This window comes from Podarcis muralis, chromosome 6 (assembly GCF_964188315.1).
Source record: "Podarcis muralis chromosome 6, rPodMur119.hap1.1, whole genome shotgun sequence".
Classification (NCBI taxonomy): Eukaryota; Metazoa; Chordata; class Lepidosauria; order Squamata; family Lacertidae; genus Podarcis; species Podarcis muralis.
The window spans coordinates 42,155,768-42,182,713 of NC_135660.1; the positions used below are offsets into that span (position 1 = coordinate 42,155,768).

The 26,946-nt window shown below is 48.1% G+C and overlaps 4 protein-coding genes across 12 annotated transcripts in view; 2 read left to right on the forward strand and 2 right to left on the reverse strand.

The window, feature by feature from the left end:
• MMS19 (MMS19 cytosolic iron-sulfur assembly component) overlaps positions 1–2,060 on the forward strand; it is a 27,841-nt gene extending 25,781 nt beyond the window's left edge. For 2 of the 3 annotated variants that reach the window (XM_077930148.1, XM_028730542.2), the window contains exons 28-31: positions 92–256; positions 349–408; positions 566–666; positions 1,225–2,060. In XM_077930148.1, the coding sequence (XP_077786274.1) occupies positions 92–256; positions 349–408; positions 566–666; positions 1,225–1,252 (354 nt within the window). In that variant the 3' untranslated portion in view covers positions 1,253–2,060. Of the gene's footprint in view, positions 1–91; positions 257–348; positions 409–494; positions 667–1,224 lie in introns of those variants that run through there. The other variant, XM_028730543.2, reaches the window with a different exon arrangement.
• A 1,032-nt stretch (positions 2,061–3,092) lies between these two features.
• On the reverse strand, positions 3,093–12,416 carry ZDHHC16 (zDHHC palmitoyltransferase 16). 7 transcript variants are annotated; one of them, XM_028730551.2, is made up of 11 exons: positions 12,244–12,416; positions 8,440–8,692; positions 7,900–8,094; positions 7,532–7,623; positions 6,307–6,335; positions 5,596–5,729; positions 5,370–5,417; positions 4,792–4,877; positions 4,427–4,550; positions 3,847–3,917; positions 3,093–3,594 (listed from the first exon to the last, which is right to left on the reverse strand). In XM_028730551.2, exons 2-11 carry the CDS (start codon positions 8,674–8,676, stop codon positions 3,480–3,482), a joined length of 1,131 nt encoding a protein of 376 aa, XP_028586384.2. In that variant the 5' UTR covers positions 8,677–8,692; positions 12,244–12,416; the 3' UTR covers positions 3,093–3,479. The 7 variants fall into 7 exon arrangements, with proteins under 7 accessions (XP_028586384.2, XP_028586379.2, XP_028586382.2 ...); XM_028730546.2 differs by having other exon boundaries at positions 5,596–5,735; positions 6,262–6,335; XM_028730549.2 differs by having other exon boundaries at positions 7,532–7,626.
• Positions 12,417–12,532: 116 nt separating this feature from the next.
• EXOSC1 (exosome component 1) lies at positions 12,533–19,785 on the forward strand. The gene is made up of 8 exons (XM_028730555.2): positions 12,533–12,688; positions 14,301–14,416; positions 15,239–15,313; positions 17,667–17,755; positions 18,192–18,225; positions 18,756–18,806; positions 18,907–18,991; positions 19,358–19,785. The coding sequence occupies exons 1-8, from the start codon at positions 12,661–12,663 to the stop codon at positions 19,462–19,464; spliced, it is 585 nt and encodes a 194-aa protein (XP_028586388.2). The 5' UTR covers positions 12,533–12,660; the 3' UTR covers positions 19,465–19,785.
• Positions 19,786–20,944: 1,159 nt separating this feature from the next.
• Positions 20,945–26,946, reverse strand: PGAM1 (phosphoglycerate mutase 1). The gene is made up of 4 exons (XM_028730541.2): positions 26,709–26,946; positions 23,539–23,813; positions 22,104–22,284; positions 20,945–21,956 (listed from the first exon to the last, which is right to left on the reverse strand). The coding sequence occupies exons 1-4, from the start codon at positions 26,848–26,850 to the stop codon at positions 21,787–21,789; spliced, it is 768 nt and encodes a 255-aa protein (XP_028586374.1). The 5' UTR covers positions 26,851–26,946; the 3' UTR covers positions 20,945–21,786.

Here is a 26,946-nt window from a genome sequence, read left to right on the forward strand (position 1 = left end):
GCATTGCAGGGAGTTGGACTAAATGATCCTTAGGGTCTCTTTCAACTCTACAAGTCTGTTGATTCCATGACTCTACCCTCTTATCCCCCAGTTGCTACCTCTCCTGCTGGAAGCTCTGTCGTGTCCTGACCTTGTGGTGCAGCTCTCAACTTTGCACTGCCTACAGCCGCTGTTGCTCGAGGCGCCACACATCATGAGCCTGCACGTCGACACACTCGTGGGCAAATTTATCAGCCTGACAGACAACCCTGCTATGGTGAGTACTGGGTAGCCCCTCTATGCAGCTGGATACTCCCGGTTTCCTCCTGGATGGTCAGCAGAAGACTAAATGCACCATTTATATTGCAGGCAATCCGCATTGCTGCGCTACAGTGCCTCCATGCACTTGCCTCCCTCCCCACTCCAGTGGTAAGTAATGGATCTGCCCGATAGCTTGCCAGATGCTCCAACATTTGCCTTACTTGTGCCAAGATCTACTTGTCTCCTGTTGCTAGCACAAACAGGTATTAAGACCTCCATGGGAACTGTGGGAACCTCATTGATGGTGGCTTCTGCTTGCTACCAGGTGATACCTTACAAGCCACGAGTGATTCGAGCCCTGGCCAAACCCCTGGATGACAAGAAGCGGCTGGTGCGGAAGGAAGCTGTGGCAGCACGAGGAGAATGGTGAGCAGGACTCTTTCTCTTGGGGGATGGCGTAGAAAAAACAGTACCAACTTAAATACACTGTAGTTGCTCGACTTGGCTGTCCTTGAGACTCACTGTAATTAAATTGGAGGTAGGTTAACATATCCTTGTACAGATGTGATGAAGCCATTTTGATTGAGCGTAGAGGTTTGGATTAATAACTTGGGTTCTGACTAAGCAATCAGGATGGAAAAAAAGTATAAGGAAGACTTGAAAAGAAATGTAGAATATCTGAATTATTGTAAACACATTAAAATGTTAACAGTAATAGAATAAATTCAGCAGTAAGAAATATTTTGATATAAAACTGGGAAAATGAGAATGGGGGGGGATAGAATATGTAGCATAAAAGAGTTAATAAAATGAACCAGGGAGGGGAGGAGGGGGAAGGGAAGTCAAGGATATTTGGATGTAAAGTTGTCTTTAAATTTGTAAAAAAATGAAAATGGTAATTCTTTATAAATAAATTTTTAAAAGGGTTCCTTTTGTTCATGCCTTGCTGCTGCTAAAGCCCGCCGTGGTGGTCTTTTTCTTCAGGTTTCTGGTTGGGACACCTGCCAGGTGAAGGTTCACACTGCAAATCCTGACTGACAATCTCACCTGCCCCCACTCACCTGGTAAGCTGTTGGCCTTGATGTCCTGGGGCCTAGATTTCCATGCAAAGCAGCAAGGCTCTGGGCAGAAGAGGACTTTTTTGTGGACTGCCCTTTCCTAACCACAACATCAGCGTTCAGTAGGAAGGAACAGCCAGCCCCTGTTCCTGCTGCAGCACAGTAGTGAGTGGAGGTGGCAGGACCCCCATATATTATGTATGTATGGGGCCAGAAGAATAAAAACTTGTTTGCTAACAGCCTCTGGCAAAAGTGCTTCTTGTGGGGAAGTAGTAGAAATAAGGGTCTTGCCTTCACCTTCTATTAAGTCCAGCTTCCCCACCTTCCTGCCATAATGGTGTCTGCGTACAGAGAGATTTTTCATGTGCTAATAGAACTAAAGCCTACTGCATGAACTTAGCACCTCTCATGCAAAGATCAAACAGTGAATTACTTTAATACAGAATATTTCTGAATACAAGTTGCAAGAGCTGAGCCTAGGTGTCTAGGAATGTTCTGTCTGATGTGATACCTGCTGGAGAAATCTAGCAAACTAGCATAGGAAGATACTGACTGATCTGGTATGCCTTTTTCTGTAAGTGCAGGCTGGTGGTTGTTTACTTTCTTAATTATTAGCCACTGGTATTAAATTGGTGAAGCTACAGCTGCCTTTGGCAGTAAAATGAGTTCAGAAATCCACCTGAGCCCCTGTGTGGCATTCTGCAATGAGGTGGTAGTTTGCTTGTTTGGAAAGTGTTCTACAAATAAAGTTTTTTAAGAGTGCCACTGCTGCCCATCTGAAATTTATACATGGCTCCCTAGTTCCTCTGCTGTGTCTTTCCAGTGACAACCCTCATTAATGAACATAGCAGAACTGCATTTGAAAATTGATGAAAGTACATGACTGGCCATGACATAGAGCATTGTATGTGCTGGAAAACAGCTGAGCCTCAGTAGTAGAGAGTCCATGCTTTACCCTTCCTAGGTGTAAGACTTCTGCTGGCAAGGTGCCTACTCTTGAATAGCGTTTCTCAAACTTGGATCCCCAGCTGTTGTTGGACTACAACTCCCATCATCCCTAGCTAGCAGGATCAGTGGTCAGGGGTGATGGGAATTGTAGTCCACCAACAGTTGGGATCCAGGTTTGAGAAACACTGGTCTAGCCATTGACCACACCTTAACTTGAATTAATGGTGTGGCCTGGGGCTGTGTTGAAGGCCTAATACTCTTATTAAGTAGATGGTTGCAAAGAAAGCAGTGCTTAATGGCATATGTCCCATGGCTATTATAATGGAACCCCTCACCATACACTTCTCAGGGCTGCTTTTCATACATGCTCCATAGCTGAGTTTCAGGTAGTCAAAACCAGTCCTGAATAGCACCCCACCCCCCTTAATCTTACTATGTACCACTAGCTCTGGACTACTCATAAATTATTTGTACAAACATGGAAGGGCAGAACACTGAGAGGTAGTGTCAGCTTCTCATGTTGCTGCTTTGAAAGGGCTACAGAAATCTGCAGTTTGGTGAGAGGTCAACAGAGTGGAAAACTGGCAATGGTACATATACAAGAGTAGAGACAATCTGTGGCTTTTGAAAGATATTTTTAGACTTTAACCTATGGCCTTACACCTAATGGCTGGGACCAACAAAATCTCTTAAGACCTACAGCTATCTGTAAATGCAGCATTGTCTTCTACACCGCCTGGAATCTGTTCTGAAAAGACAGTTGTGAGCTACAGGGAGATCAATCAGTTTCTTAAGATATTTCCACCATTGTGCCTTCTCTTCTGCTAAAGAGGAACAGATGCCACACCATATTAAAATGATTTTTATTTTCGTTTAAAAAATCCCTGCCTACATAGTGGAAGAGTAACAAGACCCTGGCATACCAGCCAGGGTCCTGAGGTGGGGAAGGGGGCATATTGCGCCTTCCTCCACTACCAGGAATACCAATACTTCACCCTACATAGGCTGGATTATGTGGGCAAGACATTGCTGTCTCACCGCAGCTGCCTGCAGCTGGGGGGGCTCTTCCACCTTCATCCTAAGACTGCTGGAGCAGTTTGCTGCAGCTGGTGCAATTGTGGCATGTGACGTCACCAGCACCTCGGGGATCTGTGCTGTCCATTATGCTGCCCCTTGAAAGCAGCCTGTGGTTTCCCGTCTTCCAGCAGCTGGTCAACTCTGCCCTTTATCAAATCAAATTGTCAAGAGAGGAGTCTTCTGTTCCACAATGCAGGGTGGAGTTTCCCAACTCAGGCCAGATCCATAGGGTGTGTGTGTGGAGGGTAGTAGAACTCGGGTGACCCAATGCCTAGAAAAGAGAACATCTTTCAATGAATAAATGGAACACAGGAAGACATTTACAGGCTTGCTAGTATATTCCGCCCAAGCATTTTCCAGATTACAGAGGACCTAGAGGGCTACAGCATTGCTGTGGAATGCAAAATAAGCAGCTTCAGCTGTGCCTTGCTTTGTCAAGCCAATCCAGCCAATCCCAGCCACCCTATTGTCCAAAAGACAGGGCAGATGTAGAGTATACCAGTTGCACATTTCCCGTTCTCACCTCTGTGTCTCCACACCCAGGAAAACCTTCCAATTTCCCAAAGGACCATAGTTGTATGGGTTTTGGAAGACCTAGAGCCAATGGAAAAGTAGCATGAAATTATATTCTGCTAGGTGGTTCTAGCATATTTATTCATTCTTCCATTCTGCATAGCAACCCCTCGGGAAAATCTGACTGGTCAAACTTCAGAATTATTCAAATGGTCAAAAATAAGTGCAACGGAATCATACCCTTTAAAAAAAAAGGCTCCCTGTTTATGTAGCTGAGTTCTATATAATGTATTAAAATTAATTCAAATAAAATATTAAAAGAAAAAAATATTCAAATGCATGCCTGATTAAAAATAGTTTTGTGTTTTCTGGAAGCCAGAGAATAACAGGGTCAACTCAAGAGGAAGTTTGTGTATACAGGAAGGGGCTGCAGGAGAAAAGGCCCTGTTTTAGCTATTTTTCTAACTAAACACCCTGAAGTGATGGAACTTTAGCGTGAGACACACATCAAGCAACTAGGTGAGCTCAGCTGTTCTGCCTCCATTTTCTCCCCCCGCCCCCCACTGAAGGTTGAGCCCTGCCCTCCTCACCTTGCCCTTCAATCGGAGTCTCTTTCTTTCTTTGCGGTTTATGTGCCTTTCAATGCTGGTCTCACCACGAGTGATGAGGACAGAATGCCAGAGCATGAGAGCGCCCAGTGCCAAGGCTACTGAACTGTGGGGAAATGAACAGAGGAATGTTGCAGCGGGTGGGCAAAGACCAAGTAGCTGAAATAGCTGGAGCAAGTCGCTTATTGTCTCTCACTGACAGCTGGGTGAGGCTTTTGCAGAGAGCAGAGAATAAGACAGCTAGAAAGCTCTGTGCTCCGGAGGCTGACTTGGCAGCTTTCTCAAAGCATTCCGGAGAGACTTGCCCCTCCTCTTCCCCATGAGCACCAAACAACCAGATCAGTTACCTGCAGAGGACCCAGGCATACACTATACTCTTGTGGAAAGCTCGTTGGCGGAAGGAGAAGGTGGGTGGTGGTGTCTGAGAGTAAGTCTGCAAGGAAAAAGCAGATGTTGCGGTGGCCAGAGATGCAAGGATGTAGTGGAGGATGCTGTGACCCCAAACCAATGAGATGTGGAGGTCTTTCAAGGACAAATGGGTGGACGGACAGCACAGCACAAGACAGACACCTCTTGAGAGGCAAAGGTCTTGATCATGAATCAGCGATGGGGCAGAGCATGAGTACCGGGGTTCAATACTCACTTCCCTTACTCCCCATTCATACATTATCTTTTGGAAGGCAAGAATACAGCGTCACTTAGCCAGCTGTGCAAACACTTCCTCCCCTCGATGGCACAACCAACTGCAGCTTGAATGGGCTCAGGCTCCCTTAGGAGGAAGAAAGGAAGGAGTGATTCTGCCCAGGAAAGGGAATCTGAGCAGTCACAGCCATGGCTGTAGAGTCAATTGCTGGGGCAGAGCAGCAAGCTCCCCTGCCATGCTCTGCCCTGTCCCTGACGAGCAGCGGAGCAGCAGGTACCCCACCTGATTGGCTGTCACGTCCAGTCTCCCCTTGTCAAGCAGTTTCATTTTCTATCGGATGGAAAAGAGGCTGCCAGTTACACACACTCAGTTCTCCTCGGCCTACGTAACTCCTCGTGCAGTTATCCAAGCCAGGAGGAAGAGCCCCTCCCCCTCCACTGAGAAAGCACCCCCCCCCTCCCATGCCACCATGTGCCCAGACAGACCCCAGTTCAGCCAGAAACCTCACCTCAATGGCAGCATAGGCCTCCCAGAACAGGTCCCAGCCGCTGACGCTGCTGTAGATGCAGCCCATGGTCATGAACAGCATGAAGGAGAAGAAGTAGCGGTGGTTGAAGTGCCCCACGCAGTTGTTCAGCCACGCTGTCCCTTGGGGTTAAAGGTCTGTAAAGGCAGGCAAAAATCTCCAACCCTCCTCACCATGTAACAGGGGATAGCCAATTCTGGATCTGCACCCAAACCGTACTGGTGATTTAATTGATCCACCTAATATTATGCCACCTGTTGGGGCTCCTTCCAATTTTGCTGCTCCTTTCAATTTGGGGGTGTGAGGAGATCTGCTTACTCAGGACACACTTTAATAAAGCCATAACCCAGCAGGCAAGAAGAACAGGGGATGATGCTTCACATAGGAGGAATAATAGTTCTGGCCTAAGAACCATTTCGCTTTGGTGCTGAAACAGGAATGCCCCCTCTGAAATGCAGCTGATGATTCCCAAAACATTTACTGAGACGTGCCTCACAGGAGATCGGCACAAATACTTTTCCATTTCCTCTTCAATGTTGTGAGTTTACCCCCTTGGACCAGTTAATCTCAAGACATCCTTTACTTTCCCTGGGGATATATATTATCACTTTGCATATATCATCGCGCTCCTGGGACAAGTGACCTTACAGGAGACCCCCAAGTCAGTCCAGCTATGGGCCTGCAGAAGGATACGGCAGTGATGGTCCATCTTCAACACACACCTGTGGAAGGGAAATAGCATTTGCATTAGGGCACTATTGCACACTGGAGGTGAGACAGAAGGAGAAGGGGTTGCTGACAGCGCAGCTTAAATAGTAAGGAAATGATGCAGCTATGGAACATGACACGGTGCAGCAACACAAGGCAAGAAAAACAAGAACAAGTCACCACTCGATCCCTTAATGAGCATGCAAGCAAGAGACCAGCTGAAGGCTGCTTGGCGAGAGCTGGGTACTGGCTGCTCACTGGCCTCAATGCAAAGCCCTCTGCAGTCTTTGGCAATGTTACCTTAGTGTAAGGAGACTTCTGCACAAACTTGCAGGTGTTCCTAAAGGTAGAGATGCATATAGTCTATAGATACACAGATGCACCCCAAGGCTACACAGCATTTGGCAGAATTTAGCTTCTTGAGCATGTTTCCTTTCATTAAAAAAGGCAAGTTTCTAACCTTTATGGCTTGGGAAATAAAACCAAAGGTTTAAAGTGAGTGGAGAAAGCAAAGAAGATTCAAAGAGGAGGAGGACTGAGCAGCATTTCCCAAGCTCTGATGTTCTGCATTGTTCTTTACCCCTAATCCCACAGGTAGCAGACATTATGCAAAACAGACATATGCAGACTGAACATATTTGCCTAATTTATTAAAACCATACAATTTTATTTTCCCTCGCTCCCATGCCACCCTTCCTCTATTTACTGTACTTTCTTTTTCAGTGCAGAGAAACTATGTTGATGTTCTTACAGGTTATATCTCAGCTGAAAGTGTTAGAGGGACTCCAAGACTTCAGCATGAGAAACAGGCAACAATTCATATACGTCCAGATTATTATGGTCATCGCAATTCTGCATCAGAGGAAACTCTCACTCCATATCCAAAATTATGAAGATCACAAAAGTGTGCAATGAGTCAAGTAGTTATGCATCCTGCATTCTCGTGCTTTATTCTGAAACAAGTATTTGGATATTTGGGGGAAATATAAGAGAGAATCACAAGACGTACAGTATATGCCAAGAGGGGAACGTGGAGTTCAGAAAGCTTTCTAAAATTCTCAGGAGTCTTTGCCAGACACAGGATTCTACACCAGCGACCACACGACATTTCATGCTCACATACAATGTGAAAGATAAATGACCCTGGTTATCTGGCTGCCCATAAAGCATCTTTAAAGGGTTCGGGTTTCCATACAAGGGGAATGCCCACCTGTTGCAGATGCTGCAGTGGTGGGTCCGGGCAGGCTTCGGGGCAATACATTTCCTGCAGATGGAGACAGCAGCGACATCGCTCTTCAACTGCTGCTGGAAGGAACATCGGTAGCCTTTAGCGTGGTTGCAAGAGTGCCATTGCCCTTACACTAACCCAAAACACACTGGGTCAAGCATATTTGGACATGGGCCCTCTAGAGCTTGCACACAGCGGAAACTCGAGATCAGCCCTTTGTCCATAACGTTCTGTGTAAGAGTCACCAGTGAAAGAAGAAGTGGCAGGAAATCATGTCCTACCATGGATCTCAGTGTTAAAAAATAAACCTATTAAAAGTGAAATTAGAGATATTGGTGCTTCTACCCTACCTGTGGAGGAAAACCGGGCTGAGTAGTGATGGCCATATAGTAGTGGAAGACAATCATGACGAGGTTCCAGTGACCATAGATGAAATGCCAGAAGATCCAAAGAAGGGGGTAGGTTCGCAAGACGAGTGGCAAGAGGCAGACATACACTATGACCACCACTGAGCTGGTCAGAGTGATCACCAGGGCCACAAACACCTGTTGAGGGGGAAGAGGGAAGGGTCTGAGCCACCAACACACTGCAGACAAGTCTCAGCCCTTTCGATGGAGGAATGTTTCCAGTGGATGGATCCCCATGCTAAATCCCAACTTGGTCTCCCCATAGTCCGAAGAAAACAGCAGCACTGGGGGACCACAAAAGAATTCAGCAAAGCATCAGCGCCATCTCCTCCCACATCTGCAAGGTCATGTATCTCCTTGCCCAGCTTAGATGTTTGATGGTGGCTTGAAGCCCAGGGCTCAAACTCTTTATTTCCTAGAGCTAAACATGTCTCCAGGGGGCCTGAAGCTGCACTCCGCTGCCTTTCCTCCCAAGATACTCACCACCCCAAACCAGCGGGTGACGTGATCCACCAGCCAGTAGATGGGCTCAAAGAGGGCGTCGAGAGCAGTGTCGCTATTAGCAAAGGAGTTGTACACCAGGGAGCGCAAACAGAGGCGCCCATACAGCCAGAGCTGCCCCACATGCTTAGTCAGCCAGAACCGACGCCGCTGACCTATCCGCAGGCATTTCAGGAAGAAGCGCATGACAGCGGAGTACATCCTCTGGCGGCTCCTCATCCCTGCCACTCAGAGCCTGTGGAGAGAGGAAGCAGTGTTAAGTAGATACTGGACATCGGGTTTAGATGGAAGGCAAAGGCTTGGTGCCAAATATTCAGCGGTTGAGTCTACTGCTCCAGAATCACAATGCCAAGGGATGTAGGAAGGTGGAAGAGTCACGGCTGATCATAGGATAGTGCTGAGGGTGAGGAGTCACTCTCACTTCAGATGACTCCAGTGCAGCATTGGTGGAAAGGTTTTGCTCCCCCACCACTGTCCATGTGAGTAATGACAGCTAGCAGAATGCACCCAGAGTTGAATGTGTCCCCTCTGTGGCTCTGCCAATTCTCCTGCCCATCTTCCGAGATGGAATACCCAGGCATGAATGTATATACACTGAGTTCAAAGGGCAAGAGATTGCCCAGAGCACACACAGCACCCCAAAGGCCAAAGAGGCACATCTATGAAGTTTGCATTTGGATTTCCTTTCCCAGCATAATGGAGAAAACAGCTATCAGTGGCTACTAGCCATGATGGCTATGCTCTGCCCCCAGTTATGAATCCCAGTTGCTGGAAACTGAAGAAGGGCAGAAGGGGAGAGTGCTTCTGCGCTCAGGTCCTCCTTGCAGGTTCCTCCCAGACATCTGGTTGGCCTCTGTAAGAACAGGATGGTGGACTAGACAGGTCATTGCCTGATCCAGCAGGCTCTTCTTCAGCTCTCATAGCAAAGGGAGAGAATGACTGAGGAAACCAGGCATCTCATGAGTGGCAGAGATACAGTGCCCTTTCCCCAAAGTTGTTTGCTGTGGTGTAGTCCAGAATTTTTAGGGTAGGGGGGATACCTTGAGTTAGGGATGGACCCTTCCAAAACAGAAGACAAGCCCATGTAGAGCTGAGCACCTACGAGATTTAGAGAGCTGAGATGGAAATTGCAGGAACTACCAACGATTGAGGGGTGGCAGACAAAGATGATGGACTATGCGGAACTGGCCAAGCTGACAGACAGGTTCCGGAACCAAGACAACCAAAAGTTTCAAAGAGAGTAAATTTATTGACTATATGAATAATTATTGTAAAAATGTGAAGACACTAGTGGGATTGATATAAATCATGCAATGAGAAAACTCTAAATCTAAAAACTTTATAGACCATTGAGACAGAGTTGATCATAAGGATATAAAGGTCTGAAGTAGAGGATATAAAGTGCAGCACAAAGATTTGAAAATTAAAAACCAGTTGAAGGGATGGAGGGAAGTCACGAGCTCAGTAGAGCAAAGAATTTATTTGTTTTGCTATTGGTGTGCTGAAATATTGTGTTAAAAAGAAATTAATAAAAATTATACAGTGGTACCTCGGGTTACATACGCTTCAGGTTACAGACTCTGCTAACCCAGAAATAGTACCTCGGGTTAAGAACTTTGTTTCAGGATGAGAACAGAAATTGTGTGGCGGCGGCGCAGTGGCAGCAGGAGGCCCCATTAGCTAAAGTGGTGCTTCAGGTTTAAGAACAGTTTCAGGTTAAGAACGGACCTCCGGAACGAATTAAGTACTTAACCCGAGGTACCACTGTATTTTTAAAAAGGAGATTTAGAGAGCTGACATGCAGGGAGGGAGAGGATTGAATCCTTGCTCCCATGAATCTTTTCATCTCTGCAAAATATTTCTGGGTTGGGAAAGAATTGACTGGTGAGAGGGGGTGGGGAGCCAACAGTGATACCTTCCCAAACCCAGTCCTGGTTATGAGAGAGTTCAGCATATCCCCTTGACATCTCTACCTCAGTTGGGGAAAATATCCAATTTAGACCTGTCTACTAAAGCTAGCAGGGCTAAGGAGGCCAAAATGATAAAAGAGGAGGAACGAAATGATGGCACTTACCTGCTCGCAGAACTCCAGCATCAAGCTGCAGCTAATCTAAGAGCAAGAGGGAACCTGAGCTAGGCCAGCTCTGGAGAAAGCTGATCTTGGCCAATTAATATTAACCAAGAATGTGACCCTACGAACCCCTCAGGGGTGGTGACAGTACCAGCAAGGTGGAACTTAGTAAGGGGGTCACAGTGCAGAAATGAAACAAAGAGACCTAAAAAGGAATTTGGCACCACTGTTGAGAGATCAAATTATTATTTTTAGCGTATGGAAACTTAGGAAAGTAGGCCTATGGCTGACTCTGCAGCAACCATTATGCCCAATCTCCACTTATATCTTACTGTACTAGCAACCTCTCACTCCACTCAAATTCTACTTGCCTCAAAAAGGTGTTCTGGTGCTCTCAACAGAGTACATTCCTTGTAGTTAGTCTGAACACAAGTGACCCTATTTTGGTTCATCTTAGGGTAAGTTATAGCTGCACATTAAACAGGGACAATACCTCACAGCCTCTCACACATGAATGTATTTTCACAAGGAGGGGAGGGGAGGGGAGAGGATCAGCATAGTTCTGGATCTTCTTAATTCTGCTTCTGTAGAAACTTTGGTAAAATTGAGCAACATGTTGCAGAATTCCTGCAGCGCTCTGCCCAGTAGCCAAATAAATAGCAAGAACACCTCCAAGTCTCTCCCCCACCCCCAAGGAAAACAGATTATTTTACTTGGTTCACAACAGAATGTGTTGTTGTAAACCACTTTGAGATTTATTTAATAATAATAATAATAATATCACATAATTAGTTTTCATGAGGCAATACATTTAGAATCAAAATTAGAGCTTTCAGGCAAAGTATACCAGCTCATATGCAGCTAGATGATAAAAGTGTTCACACACAGCAGCCCGTCTGTGTTGACATTGCAGCAGAGAATAACACACACACAGAGAGAAAGAAAGATAGAGAAGCATTGTCTCTGCACCCAGAGCTCGGCCCATTCTCTGCCAGTTGAGCAGAGCTGGCATCCTTCCTGAGCACGGATTAAGGGTGATTTCTGAAGGCAGCATTGCCCCTCTAGCAGATGGCAGCAACAGCAGAAGTCACACAAGGGAAGATTAACCACTGAGATGGTTATGAGACAGCGAGACCTGCGTGGGTGAGTCAATGGGCTCCCAGTGGGGTGGGGGAAGGGATTTTGTCTCCACTATGTTTTCTAAGAAAAGGGAGATCAGCTGAGGTTAAAGCTCCACCTCCGCGTGAGCCCCAGCTCGCCTGCTCTAGGCATAACAGCCCCAGAGGCGGTCACTGGAACAAACCCCAGAGAGAAGTGGGGACAGGGAAAGAAGCACCATTCGTATGCATCCCACGAAAGCTCTGTAGAGGCGTGGGGACCTGAAGGCGCGTGTCTACCGAGTTCAGCGGCTCATGGCTCTCTCTAGCCATGCCTCCCGGGGACGGTCTGTTCCAACGTGCATTCCAAGGATGCAGTCATTCGGGACGCTGCTAAGCAATATCTGTGAAAGCGAAGAGCACCGAGCCCCGGCTTTGTTGCCCAGACCGGGCACGGCAGCCTTAGCAAACAGACGAAGCCCTTAAGCAGCAATGGAGAAGAGGAGCTACCCGGCGGCGAAAGAGCACCGGCTCTCCCGAAGCGTGCAGGGGAAACGAGGTCTGCCCCAGCATGCACCGCAGGACCACCGCGCGTCAGAGGGATCCCCCTCGCCTTACCTGGTGCTGCCATGATCAGGGTGTAGTCAAACCGAGACTACCACCCGCTCCCCGCGTTACCGCATCCAGCGAGGCATCCTGCTCCCTGTCTTTGACCACCCTCACCCTTGCGCATGCGCGACTCTACGCCGCGAGCGCCAAGCCGAACTACGATTCCCGTCACCCACTGCGCGTCGCTTCGCACGGTCTCCTCGCGTCCTCTGCCTATGGTTCTCCCTCTGGGTGCCCCGCACGCCCCGTTTTCTATAATAGCTCTTCCGCCAAGGGAGGAAAGCATGCGCAGGGGGGGGAAGTCATGTGACAGCAGAGCCGGCCAATGAGGCAGCGGCTCAGAGCCCTGTTTTCGGTGGGGGAGACTTGCTTCGGAAGGCGCGTTTCCCGCGAGGGAGGCCGCCGCTTAGACTCGCCCCGGGCAGGATGGCTCCCGCGCGGTACTGCGTCCCTGGTGGGTGACTGGGAGAGCCGGGGCGGGAGGAGGGAGGCGTCCTGGCTGGGTGCAAAAACGAAGTCGCGCTATTGAAGTTCTTCTTCTTTGGTGATCACTCGTAGCCGAGTGTGATTGTCTTCCATGAACATGGTCTTAACCGTGAGTCCATAAGTGACTGTGGAGGCCAATTCTGGATCCACACGTCTTTCCACAGTGGGGACATAGGTTGCCAGGCGGGAGTTGATCAAGGTGAGGGTTTGCCAAGCGTGCCTTCCTCTTAGCAAGTTTCCCCCTTTCGTCCTGAGTTCCAGCCATGATACCTTTGGTAAAGGCTGTTCTCTATTTGGAGCGCTCGCAGGCCAGTGTTTCCCAGTTGTCCATCTTTCCCTTAGGGCTTAGTGGTGCATTGCGTCAGGGCTCCGGCCTCTTGGGTGCCCCAACGAGTTGGGGAGCTGTGCGGCTTTGCCAGCAGCCAGTGGCGTAGCGTGGGGGGTGCAGGGGGGGCCGGCCGCACCGGGCGCAACATCTGGGGGTTAGGGTTAGGGGGCGCAAATCCACGGGTTAGGGGGCGCAAATTACTTGCCTTGCCCCGGGTGCTGACAACCCACGCTACGCCACTGCCAGCAGCCACCCCTTTCCCTGCACTCCCGCCAGCTACGCCCCGCCAACCACATGGTTGGCTGGCGGGCTTGCAGCTTGCTTTCCAAATCTCCTCGGGAGGAGAGCGATCCCCGCAGAGGCTTAGGAGGGAAGCTATGCCCCGCCAACCTTATGGCTGGCAGGTGCACAGCTTCCCTCCCAAGCCTCTGCGGGGATTGCTCTCTTGCAGCAGCATGGGGGAGAGTTGTGCTGCCACAACTCAGTGCTCAACTTCACGTTGAAATGGCAGTGCTCAGCTTCACGTGCCCCCCAGCCGTGGTTATTTGGGGGCGCTGGGCAGATATTTGCACCCCGACGCAGCATCTGCTAAAGATGGCCCTGGGTGTTTATACTACATTTTTAAAGATTTGCCTTGAGAGAGTCTTTAAACCTCTTTTGTTGACCACCAGCATTATGCTTTACATTTTTAAGTTTGGAATAGAGCAGTTGCTTTGGAAGATTATAATCAGGCATCTGAACAACATGACCAGTCCAACGAAGTTGATGTTGAAGAATCATTGCTTCGACACTGGTGATCTTTGCTTCTTCCAGTACACTGGCATTAGTTCACCTGTCTTCTCAAATGATGGTTAAAAATTTTTGGAGACACCATTGATGGAATATTTCGAGGAGTTGGAGATGGTGTTTATAAGTGGTCTATGTTTATAACTCCAGGTAGCTCAATGGGAGAGGTATCCGGACAGTCTGTGTTCAGGATGGCAGCAGTGGCAAACTGCAACACAGTTGCGCAGCCGGGTAATGTTAGGATTTGTGCCTCCTCTCCCTCCTGCCCCCGTTTTAAACCATAGGAAAGTTTTAAATGTTTGATACGCACCTGTTAACAGCATGATGAGAGTCAATAAATGGGGCTGGGGGTACATGAATTGGTCCTGCTTTTCACTATGACAGCTTCTCCTGCTGCGTCTGTTACTGTCTGAAAGGACAGTCAACTCTAGGCAATGAGATGTCTGACTTGCGTTCTGTCCTGCAGGAGAGAGACTCTGCAGCTTAGAGGAAGGAACCCCTGGAAGCGGCACCTACACCCGTCATGGTTCGATCTATGCCTCCCTGGCTGGTTGTCTCATGAAGAAAAGTGAGAATGGCATGGTGAGATTGAAGCAACCTCTGGGCAACAGTATGAGGGGGTGGTGTAGTGGGAATTGCAAGGACTGAATGCTTTGATGTGAGCAGTGCTAGTTCATAGTGTAGGACCAAGAGAGGAACCAAGTTGGGGAGGTGGGGAGTGCATAACTGTGACCTTGGATGAGTCAACATAGTTCAGTTGGTTAGAGCATGGTGCTGATAATGGCAAAGTTACAGGTTCAATCTCCATATGGGACAGCTGCATATTCCTGCATTGCAGGGGGTTGGACTAGATGATCCTCAGGGTCCTTTCCAACTCTGCAGTATGATTCTGTGAATAGCTGTGGAGCTGTTCTGGGTCTCACAGATTCTTGACTGGAGGTGGGTCTGTGCAAGGAGGCAGGTGAGCTTCATGTCATGTGAACTGGATGGTGCATAATCATGACACCCTATAAAGCCTGAAATGTATCCTGTGGCACCTGTAGTGATTAGATGCTTACATTTATATTATCCTGTGAATCGCCCTGAGACCTGTGGATATAGGGCGGTATACAAATTTAATAAATATTAACAACAACAACAAGTGTATGATCAGCTGGTAATCCAGAAGAAGTGTTGAGACATGGTTATCTTATAGTGTCATCCTAACACTTGTAAGTCAGTAGTTTTCACCCATGAGTCCCCCAGATTTGTTGAACTACACCTATTATCCCTGGCCATTGGCTAAACTGGATGGGGTTGATGGGAGTTTTAGTCCATCCACACCTGAGGACCTGTGGTTGATGAGCACTGCTCTAAAGCAATGCGTCAGATAAATCATGACTAGTCTTCTTTGCTTCTCTTTAGCTCCCGGTGGTTTCTGTGATGAGGGACGTGGAATCTCAGCTGCTTCCTGATGTGGGAGCTACAGTGACATGCAAGGTAACCTCATTTCTATCTTGGCACAGTAGAATTGTCTTTCATTCATCTACTGGTGGGCCAAGGAAAGCAACAGGCTTGGCTGTGAACCAAATATAGAAGCTGCTTGCCACAAGCCTGACTATTGCAGCTGAGCAATGTTTTCTACATCTTTTTATGTGGTGTACTCCTTAGTGTGTCTGATTAGGGCCTGAGAGACCAGGGTTCAAATCCCTACTCGGGCATGAAGTTCACTGGGTGATCTTGAGCTAGTCACCAACTCTTCGCCTCCCTTATCTCACTGGGTTGTTATGAGGATAATATGGAGAGGAGAATCATGTTTGCCACCTTGACTAGCTTTGTGGGGAAAGGTGGGATATAAATGTCTTGATATATAATAAAATGATATGGATGTTTTCACACAGCAGTTTGCTTGGCTGGTGGCACTGCAAACTAGTGTGACAACAGACTTCTGAGAGCTACTTGTCCATCACAGCAGTGTTGGGCAATGAGACAAAGGTGGTAGGAGGAGAGAGATGGAGGCAGGTGTTTGGCCCAGTCGAACCATGGAAGAATGGCCAGGAAGGGCTAGGCAACAGCCCAGCAACCACCCTGCTCTGCTGCTGCCTGTCTCTCCAGTGACACCATTTCAGCCTTAGCAACATCAGAGGATAAGAGAATTGGAGGAGGGAGACAGGTGGGAAACCTAGGTGAGCTGTGGGCAAACTACCGTATTTTTCGCTCTATAACACGCACCTGACCATAACACGCACATCGTTTTTAGAGGAGGAAAACAAGGAAAAAAATTCTGAATGAAACAGTGGATGTATCATTTTTGTGCTTCATGCTGTGGCCACAGACATGTGATCTGATGGTGAATTTGGGGTAGCTCAATGCAAAGATCCTGAGGATCCATGTGGACCCATGCTTTTAACCACATTTTTGCACCATTGCAGCCCCAGGCAACAGTGGGTGTGTGATTTTTGGGGGGCAGGCTGCTATGTGATCTGATGGTGAATTTGGGGTGGCCCAATGCAAAGATCCTGAGGATCCATGTGGATCCATGCTTTTTAACCACGTTTTTGCACCATTGCAGCCCCAGGCAACAGTGGGTGTGTGATTTTTGGGGGGCAGGCTGCTATGTGATCTGATGGTGAATTTGGGGTGGCCCAATGCAAAGATCCTGAGGATCCATGTGGATCCATGCTTTTTAACCACGTTTTTGCACCATTGCAGCCCCAGGCAACAGTGGGTGTGTGATTTTGGGGGGGCAGGCTGCTATGTGATCTGATGGTGAATTTGGGGTGGCCCAATGCAAAGATCCTGAGGATCCATGTGGATCCATGCTTTGTAACTACATTTTAAGTGGGGAGTGAAGGAAAAACACAGAAGGGACAAGAGAGCGGTGTGCAGAGAAGCAGCTGGCTAAGAAAGCAGGAGAGAGATTTTATGGGAGGGAGGAAAGAAAGGCAAAAGTTTCCACAAACCGAAGCCAGCTTTCTCTCTCCTCCTGCATGTTTTCTGGCTGCCTGCGAGGAGCACGGAGAGGAATTAGAAGGAAAGACCTCTGCTTTCCCCTCTGCTTGCCTGGAGGGGAGGGGATTTTCCTGCTCTTTGTTCCGTTTGAGCAAACACAGCAACGAAACAGAGGAGGGTGGGCAGTAAGACCCTGAGGCAGAATGCAGGAAAGCAACCACTTCCTCTTTTCAGGTTTCCCTCTCCGACACAAGACACAACGCACGGTTGATTTTTGCTGATTTTTGTTCCTGCGCTCCCCTAATCGGCTCCAGGGACTCCCCCCCCCCCACATTCGCTCCATAACACGCACAGACATTTCCCCTTCCTTTTTAGGAGAAAAAATCTGCGTGTAATAGAGAGAAAAATACGGTAATGGGAGCAGGTAGTGGTGGTTTGATGTGCTCTAATGGGAGGGGTTGACTTGGTGATGCATGAGAGGAGGGGGGGTTGACATGTGGGTGGGTGTAGCTGGCAAGTGCAGTGAGCAAGAGCTCAGCCCCTAGTAATAAATATCAGGGCTCTTGGTCTGTTCAGCCCCCAAATACCAGAAGCCCAAGTTCCTTCATTAGCAAGTCCAGTATAAACCTTGCAAGCATTGCTCTCGTCAGAACAAAGTGTTGTTGATGGAAAGGAAGAAGCACGTACTTCATCTCAAAAACTAGCTTTGATTTTTCTCCTCCACAGAGCAGAAAGCATCATCGACTGTAATCCTAAAATTACTTTTGTTACTTAGAAAAGTGGGAGGGGGAATTGCATTGAACTTACTGTTCCCTGTGATTACTCTGTTCGATTTGTCCAATCTGAAATTCAGTTATGGTTTTCTCTCCCCTTTTTCCCCACCCCCAATATTCCCACCCAGGTTTGCAGCATTAACTCTCGTTTTGCCAAGGTGCACATCTTGTATGTCGGCTCTACACCATTAAAATCCCCATTCCGTGGAACTATCCGGTAGGAAGACAACGTTGTTGTGGGGGCTTCTTCTGAGGTGTTGGATGTCTGCACTTTTAGAGAGGAGATAAGGCCAGCCCTTACAAATATTTTGTTTTACTCTCATCATTAGCACTTGAGCACTAGTGGGAATTGTTTTATTATATTTATGTTCCTTTCATTTATATAATTTTGTTGTGGAACCCAAGGCAGTGTTTGGATCCCTGGCAGTCATCCATCTAGCCACTAGCAAGACCCAGATCTGCTTCATTCAGTAAGGTGCTTGGCCTCATGTTCAGACTTCTTGGTTTTTCATCTAAACTAGCCAGCCCTTCCTCCAAAAGCTGCTGCTTCTTCTTTGGCAGTCATTCATAGCTGAGTCAATATAGTCAGTTTTCTTTTAGGGGAGGGAGAGGAAGACTAAGGTGAACTCTTACCTTCTCTTCTCCTGCTGCAGGAAAGAAGATGTCAGAGCTACAGAGAAAGACAAGGTCAGTGGAATAAACATTTTGGTTACATGTGATGGGAATAGGTAGTATTCCTAATGCGCATAGCCAGGAGCCTTTCTTCCTGGCACGAACACATACATGTGTGTGGCGGACTAGGACATGGGAGACTTTGAAGCCCTCTGGGTGTCCTTGGGCTAGTCACCATCTCTCTGCCTAATCTACCTCACAGGGTTGCTGTGAAGACAGTATCGAGAGGGGGACAAGTGGGTTTGCCACCTTGAGCTCATTAGATAAAACCGTGTGATTAAAAAAAAAAAATTACTGATGTTGGGGAAACTTACCTGAGGAAGAGCAAAACCTTGTGGGGGCAGGAGGACATTTAGCAATGCCTCTTTTTGTACATTTGTTGAAGAAAAGGCTTGTGATTTCTGGATAAAGTACATCTTAGCACAAGATCTGATGGATGTCCTCTTCGTGTTCAAATCGGCCATGTTTCACTGCACACTTTCCCTCGAAGTTGTATTTTGCTTTTCACACTTTCTCTTTCCTTCCCACCTCATGCATGGTGACAGGTAGAGGTTTACAAGAGTTTCCGCCCAGGAGATATTGTTTTGGCCAAAGTTGTATCCTTTTCTTGTTTCTGCCTTTATGTGCTGTGTATGTATGTGCTAGCTGGAAGAGAAATCTTTAGGCATTGCACCTTAACTCAGCCCGTGGGGCTAGATCTCTCTGGGTGATGCACAGTCCAACTATTTGCTGACAACAGCGGAAAATGAGCTGGGGGTAGTAGTGGCTCATAGTGAAGCAGGTAAGACCAGTCTCGTTCCAAGCAGGTTGTACATAACGCTGAAATCTACTGAACATGCCAACATATTCTGGACCTCTTAAATGTATGATTAAGGAAGAAGCATTAGTAACATCACTATTGAAGGAAGACATTCTGTAATATAGAATATCCACTTAGGTTGTAAAGTGAAAAGGGCAGTTTATGGATGCAGTAACTAAATTTCAGAGAGCCAGGTAGTGGTATATTTATTTATTTTTTTATTTTTTTATATACTGCCCTATATCTGGGGGTCTCAGTGTGGTTGCAAGGCACCTTTAATGAGGGGAGGAATCTTTCTTTCCCTGGGAAGGATGTCTGTGTAACTATGGATTTCTGCTCTGATTTCAGGAGTACAGATGGTGCCAATCAGCTGGTGTGAAATGCAGTGCCCCAGTACACATAGCAAGGAACTGCGCAAGGTAGCCAGAGTACAGCCCCAGTTTCTGCAGACGTAGTGACTGGTGTATGCCCAAAGATGCACAGCAAGTACATGAAAGGCTTTGCTACAGCTTGCAAGCTTAGAGGGGCATGGAAGCAGCCTCCTTTGCTGTTGCTGTGAATGGACCTTATGAGTGTGCAAAACAGATCTGGGCCACTTTGGCTTCTGGAATGGTCTGGGAAAGAAAAGTTGATGACAACTCCGGATTCCTCTTACTTTTATATTGCTGTTGTACTGTTTTATAAACCAACCAACTCTTCCCTGTTGTCCCTGTCTTTTCTGCCTGATTTTAATCTTAACACCTGGTAAAGGACAAATAAAACTGTCTTCCCTTCTTCCTTTCTGAGCCATAAGCAGTACTGTTTTTTATCTTTAATAAATACCACCTATAGGCGATATAAGTTTTCTCTAGAAAAGGTTAACTTCCTCCTTTGGGTACATTCAGTCCTGGGACGCGGGTGGCAGTGTGGTCTAAACCACTGAGCTTAGGGCTTGCCGATCGGAAGGTCAGCAGTTCAAATCCCCGTGCTCCTGCCCACCTAGCAGTTCAAAAGCATGTCAAAGTGCGAGTAGATAAATAGGTACCGCTCCGGCAGGAAGGTAAATGTGCGCTGCTCTGGTTCGCCAGAAGTGACTTAGTCATGCTGGCCACATGACCCAGAAGCTGTCTGCGGACAAACTCCGGCTCCCTTGGCCAGTAAAGCAAGATGAGCACCACAACCCCTGAGTCGTCTGCGACTGACGGTCAGGGGCCCCTTTACCTTTTTTACATTCAGTGCTAGATAGTTTGATCTAGTGAACCCCCTGCCCTTGTTGGAGGATATGTTATTGGAGAAGCAAGGGTGGTGATTAGGTGTGCAGGATCCCAGGCAGCGCCCAAGTTCTGAAGTAGATAGCTCCAAGGCACTTGAGAGGGAGAACCAAAGGAATGAATGCCTAGTCACAAACAAATGTCTGAGTGTAAGTAAACCAAGATTGACCTTTGTGTTCCCTCCTATTACTCTTGTGTTCACATTTTCTGTATACAGTACTGGCTTATGTTTAGTATCCACAGTATTGCAATGTTTTCACATTCCCATGTAAACTAGTTACCAAATCTGGAAAAAAAAGAAAACAATGGTTTGAATCCCTTTCTTTGCCAACAGGGCCACGTGGAAGGGGAATCCCGTACTTGGGAACTGTACTTCTCTGTTGATCTGTAGCAGTTGTGTGTGTGTAAGCCAACAGGGACCCCAACCACCTGCAATGCTCATCTTGGGAGTGGTTTGGGGATCAGTTGAGTAGAACATAAGACTTGTCCTTATATAGACTTTACCTACATGGGCTCCACAGCCAGTAGTTTTAAGATGGAGCAAAAGATGCCTGGGTCCTTTTCAGACCCGCTTGGAGGGGACAGATACTGTGACTAAATGGGAAAGGAGAGATGAAGAGTCAGCATAGGGACCAACAAGTAACACTATTTCTTGGAATCAATAAGATTGTACAGACACAGCAGCTATTGCACATAATTCCTTTATTTTACTGAGATTAGGGCAAATGCAGCCATTGTACAGTGAAGTGAGCCTCCAGTGTAAACCTGCCCTAAATCAGGCAGGGATACCACACAGACTGTGGGGCAGAAAAGCAACACATGATGATACACAGTATCTGGGCTTACTGGCACTACACAGCAAAGTTACGGGATCGCAGCTGGAGATTCCAGGGTGGGTGCTGTTCCCTTTTCTCTTCCCCTAGCTTCACTCCTTCCTACAATCGTTCTGAAGGCAATGCAATAACGCGCTGGCTATTGTTACCTAATACAGAATCAGACGTAACTCCAGGGACAACTAAAAATAAAAAAAGACTCTTTAGCAAAATTACATGCTCTCTTTAAAAAGACCCATAAAAAATAAATGGTCCTTGAGCATCCCTGTTGTGCTGTCTGAAGCACCCCTAGCTAGCCTTAATCACCAGTGACCAAACCTAATCGAGCAATACTACAGCTGCCACATAAAATGGGAAGAAGGCGGGAGGGGCTCTCTCTTCGGAATGCTTGGGGATTTCCCCCCCCCCTTCACTTTAGCAGCATCACATTCCATGGCGCTAGGGTTTGCTCATCTGCCAGACCCCTGTGCTGGACTGTGGTCCACGTCCCTAGTGTATCTAGCCATATCCTGCTGGGGGGGGGGGGGAGTGAATGTGGAAGGACGTTGGTCTTGAAGGAAAGAACATGGTGGCCCCAGGAAGCTTCACCTCCTTTGGCTCGTCTGCCCAGTCCCCTCAGGCTGTGGCAGGCATGTGCTGGGAAGGAAAGGGATGAGGGAGGGGGAGATCTTCTACGGAGTACTTGGGTTTCCTTTCACTTCTTGACCTTGCCCTGGGCAGCCACAGCTTCCATGGCCTTGCGGACAGTCTCCTCATCCCCAAGGAACTGCATAGGCTTGATGGGCTTCAGATTTTTGTCCAGCTCATAGACAATGGGGATTCCAGTGGGCAGGTTCAGTTCCATGATTGCTGCCTCAGACATTCCTGCAAAGAGCAAAGGGTGAATCACACCAAGAGCTTGGTTATAGTGCCCCTCCCAAGGACTGTTAGAAGGCAACGCTCTTGGAGCTTGCCTTTAGACTTGACCAGGCTTGTGCGGCCTTGGGTGTCTCAAGTCACAAGCAGACTCACCTTCTAGATGCTTGACAATGCCTCGGAGACTGTTGCCATGGGCAGCAATGAGCACACGCTTGCCTTCCTTGATCTGAGGAACAATTTCCTCATTCCAGAAGGGCAGGGCCCTAGCGATGGTATCTTTCAGGCTCTCACATGTAGGCAACTGATCTTCAGTGAGGTCAGCATAGCGACGATCCTGCGGAAGAATATGGAGTGGCATTTAAGACACGATTTCTGCTTCATCCTGGAGATGCTCAGGGAGATCTATGAAGCACCTTCTCTTTGGAAGAATTGGTTCCTTGGCCTGTGCTACCACATGCTCCAGCTGTGAACCATGCTCGCTGGTTGCCTGTGTTACTGGACATTTTAAAATAGGCACTTTACAGGAGGCCATCTAAGCATTTGTTTTTCCTCTGGTCTCTGGTCAGTGGCCCTTCCTTACCTCTCATATCAACAGCATAATGATAATTATTTGCCCAAACCAACATTTTATATTTGTCCTCCCAAATGTGGTATGAAACTATTAATGTTTGGAAAATCACAGAGCTGAAGGGTGCCCTAAATATAATCTTGTTCCTACTCACTGCTCACTGCAGTATCTCTGGCAGATGGCCATCTGGCCTCTGCTTAAATGCCTCTAGGGTGTGCAAATCCAGCACTTCCCCATAGCAATCTGTTGCAATGTCAAACGGCTTGTGCTGTGTGACGGTTTCTCCTAACATTTAGCCAAAATCCACTTCTCTGCAGTTTCTACACATTGCTTTGGCTCTTCAGCGACCTGTTCTACAGAAGTTGCCTCTTTTACAGCCATAATCACAATTTCATTGCCTATTGTTCTTAACCTGATTGGCCTGTTTAATTTCATTGCCTATTTTCAATTTCATTGCCTATTGTACACAGCTGTTTTAGCTTTTCAATGCCTGCAGATGGTATTATAATCCACACTACTGTGATCAGATGGAACAAGTTCTAGAGCCTGCGATCTGACCATCTCGCGTGGTAAAACCATTAACAAACATGTTGTTGTATAGATGGAAGATTCCAGCCCCTCCACGAATAACCTTGACTGTTGTCACCATGCAGTACAAACATCCATGAAAGGGCACAATGTAAATGATTAATTGCATGAAAGGGGCAAGTTCTATTAAATTGTCAAAACAGCTCAGGAGTGACATCCCGTATAAAACCAGCAATTAGCAAGGACAACTGTAGGACTCCCAAAATAACAGGACAAAGGGAGAGTAAGGGCAAAAGTCCAAGCAATGGATGGAAAAGATGGATGAAAATGGGAGTCCAATGAATCCATGGTTCTGGGGCAACAATGGGCAGAAACAGGAAGGTATTATAGAAGTCACATCCTGTTCACAGGGTCCCGCTGCATGACAACTTCCAAATGATCCATCCCCCCCTGCCCCACATGCCTCTAATGGACTAGAGTTTCCCAGCTCACCTTGCTGATGGTACTGTAGAAAGGGTGATCAGGCTCCATTGGAGGTGGCGGAATGTCAAAGGAACGCCTCCAGATCTTCACCTGGGCCTCACCATGTTTAGCCGCCGTCTCAGCCTTGTTAAGGCCTGTCAGGCCACCGTAGTGCCTCTCATTGAGGCGCCAGGTCCTCACTACGGGTAGCCACATCTGATCGATGACATCCAGCACAGTCCAGAGGGTGCGGATTGCCCTCTTCTGCACAGATGTGAAGCAGATGTCGAACTCATAACCAGCATCTGGAAGCGCCCAGAGAGTACAGTCATACCTCATGTTACGTTTACTTCATGTTACGTTTTTTCAGGTTGCGTCCCGCGGTGACCCGGAAGTACTGGAAAGGGCTACTTCCAGGTTTCACCGCTTGCGCATACGCAGACACACAAAATGACGTCATGTGCATGCGCAGAAGCGGCGAATCGCAACCTGTGCATGTGCAGACGCGCAGCTGCATGTTGCATTCCTTTCGTGTTGCGAATGGGCCTCCGGAACGGATCCTGTTCACAACCAGAGGTACCACTGTACAATGCTTATCCTATTTGAAGCATGCTTTATCCCAAATGCTCTGTAACACATTAACACCTTAGTGTGGAAGCCCCTCAATGTTTCACTGACATAGGTAGTCACCCACTAAATCCAGGCGGTGGGGGGAGAATCCAGCAAATACTCCCCCGACAAAGTGAAGATGGAATAGCAGGGGTAGCAAACAAATAGGTTTACTAATCATATGCTGCAAGCCCTGAGGTTACCATTACCAAGTTCCAGTGTTGAAATTAGCAGCAAACTCAGTGCATCGCATCTTCCACTTTACAATGTAACTGACTCGTTTTGGCCAGCTACATTGAAACCCAGCATAGTGGAAAGATGAAATGCTTATGTAATCATTGGGGCGGGGGAGGAATCTGAACAGCAGCAGCTCTCTCTGCTCACCAAGAGGAGAGGAAACAACCGGTCACCTCTATCTAAATTAGGTTATGTCGTAGTGTAGCCTTAACAACACGTCCTTACAATCATTTGCTTGCTCCCATGTGCCTGATTGTCCCATTCTGTAGAAAGGAAGAGAGGTTCTGTGCAATAATGCCAACCAATGTCAGGGTGGGGAAAGCAGTAATTGTGCAACACGGAAGATGAAACGGGACAAAGGCAAGCAAAGGGCAAGTCATGCGCCATTGCATGCAAATGTGTTTTATGCAAACAACACCCACCCAACCCAGGAGGACCCCTCAAGAGGGCATCAGAAATTAACAATAACAGCATTAGAAATGAACAATAATGGACACTTTTAAATGCATGGCTTTTATTCTGCTTACATCAAACACTCTACGCAATTCTCAGAGAAGGGCAGAACTCTGTTCTCTTTCCTTACACCCAGAGAGATAATGCACAAAACTGGAACTGGGCGGGCTGTTTCTTGAGCCTGCAGAAAACATGCGGTCCCTAGTTGCTTCCTGGAGCTCTCTCCCCCCCCCCCCCAATTTCCTGTAACAATAATGGGCACAAGCCTTCTCTCTCTCTCTCTCTCTCTCTCTCTCTCTCTCTCCAAGACAGAATGACTCAGCAGCTCCTGCTGAATTTCCATATCAAAGGCCCAGCAAGACCGCCAATGCAATCCTGCAGGATGGCCACGCAGGGTGCATGTGTAAGGAATGCAGGGAAGAGATATGAAGGCTTCTCCTATTTCCAGCAAGCCTTTTATCTTTATCTCTTTTTATCTCACTGTGTATCGGACATTAATTTTTTTAACTGGCCTTTTAAATTGCTGTAGTTTTATTGCTTTATTATTGTTGTTGTTTTTATTCCAAAAGAGCTTTGAGATGTTCCATGAGAAGCAATTATTAGATGAAATTCAATAAATAATATTACGCTGCCGTGGAGATTTCCTTGAGAGGCAATGGGGGGCATACCTTGATTCAGACCGAAACAGTGACCCCAAAATGCGCAAAAGTGACCTAGCCAAGGTCGCGCAGTTGGAGCTTGGGGGGGGGGGGGACATAGCTAGAGAGGCAGCTGCCCCTTTTCACAGCGGGAGAGTAGCCTATGCCACCCTCTCTATGTAGGCCTTTGGCGAGTGAACAAGCGGCACGTTTTCAGTCAATTCATCCTGCCGCCCAGAGGAGTGAGATGCAATCCCTGTTATGCTTGGCACAGATTTAGCCCGAGGCTATTCGGGGCCAAGAGGCGTCACAATATCCGAAAGGAGTAAGGCCGGAGCTCCGGCTAGCCTAGGACGCCCCCACCCCAGTGCCGGCTGCAGGGAGCTGCGTTTCGATTCTTCAGCTGGGAAGCCGATGCACGAGCTTCAGGAAACCTCTCCTTTGTCCTACTTTACATCTTTCCGAGCGAGAGACTTGCCGTTCAAACGCCCGAGAACACGCGTGTGCCTTTGGAAACGTGTCCAACTCCCCGTTTCGCTTCGAAAGCCCAGAAACCCATTCTGGCTTTCCATTCCCCTCCCAACATGAGTAAGCCGCCCCCCCCCCGGGGGGAGAGCATCCTTGCCAATTCCATGCACGCTTACTGGAGAGCCAGTGAAACGGAATTCAGCGGGGCTTACTTCCGAGTAAAGTGGTACCTCGGGCTAAGCACTTAATTCGTTCCGGAGGTCCGTTCTTAACCTGAAACTGTTCTTAACCTGAAGCACCACTTTAGCTAATGGGGCCTTCTGTTGCTGCCACGCCGCCGCTGCACGATTTCTGTTCTCATCCTGAAGCAAAGTTCTTAACCCGAGGTACTATTTCTGGGTTAGCGGAGTCTGTAACCTGAAGCGTCTGTAACCCGAGGTACCACTGTACTGTAGACGTAGTTAGGCATCTAGCGGAAGACCCGTCCCAGAAAAATGCAATGCACCCAATTCTTGCGCGGAGAGAACGCGGAAGCTCACCACGTGGCTAAAGCAGGAGAAAGGAAACCCGCACGCCCAAACCTCCTTCATCGCCAGCTACTGGGACCCTCCGTGGTCCAAAGAGGACCCGCAAGATCTTCTGGCCTTGCTCGGATACCTTCCCGACCCCTGCGCTGAGTTCTGGCCCGCCTCCCCCTTCCCCCCGGAGTGAGAGCCTCCAAGCATCCCCATCGCACTCCGCCCGCTGCAGCCTCCCGGCTCCCCAGCCCTCGCGCCGCGCCCCGGTCTCCTTCACCTCTCAGCGCTTCTCCGCCGCGCCGCGCCTCCTCCTGCCCTGCCGGGCTCAGGTCTGCGTCGTACCAGCCGCTGAAGCGGTTCTCGAGGTTCCAGGCGCTCTCGCCGTGCCGAACCAAAACTAGCCTGTAAGCAGCAGCCATGGCGGGAACCGAGAAGCTGGGATGCGATGCAAGCGCCGCGGATGCACTCTACACACTGCGACGCCACCGGCCGGGAGACGCTCGGCCAGGCAAGGG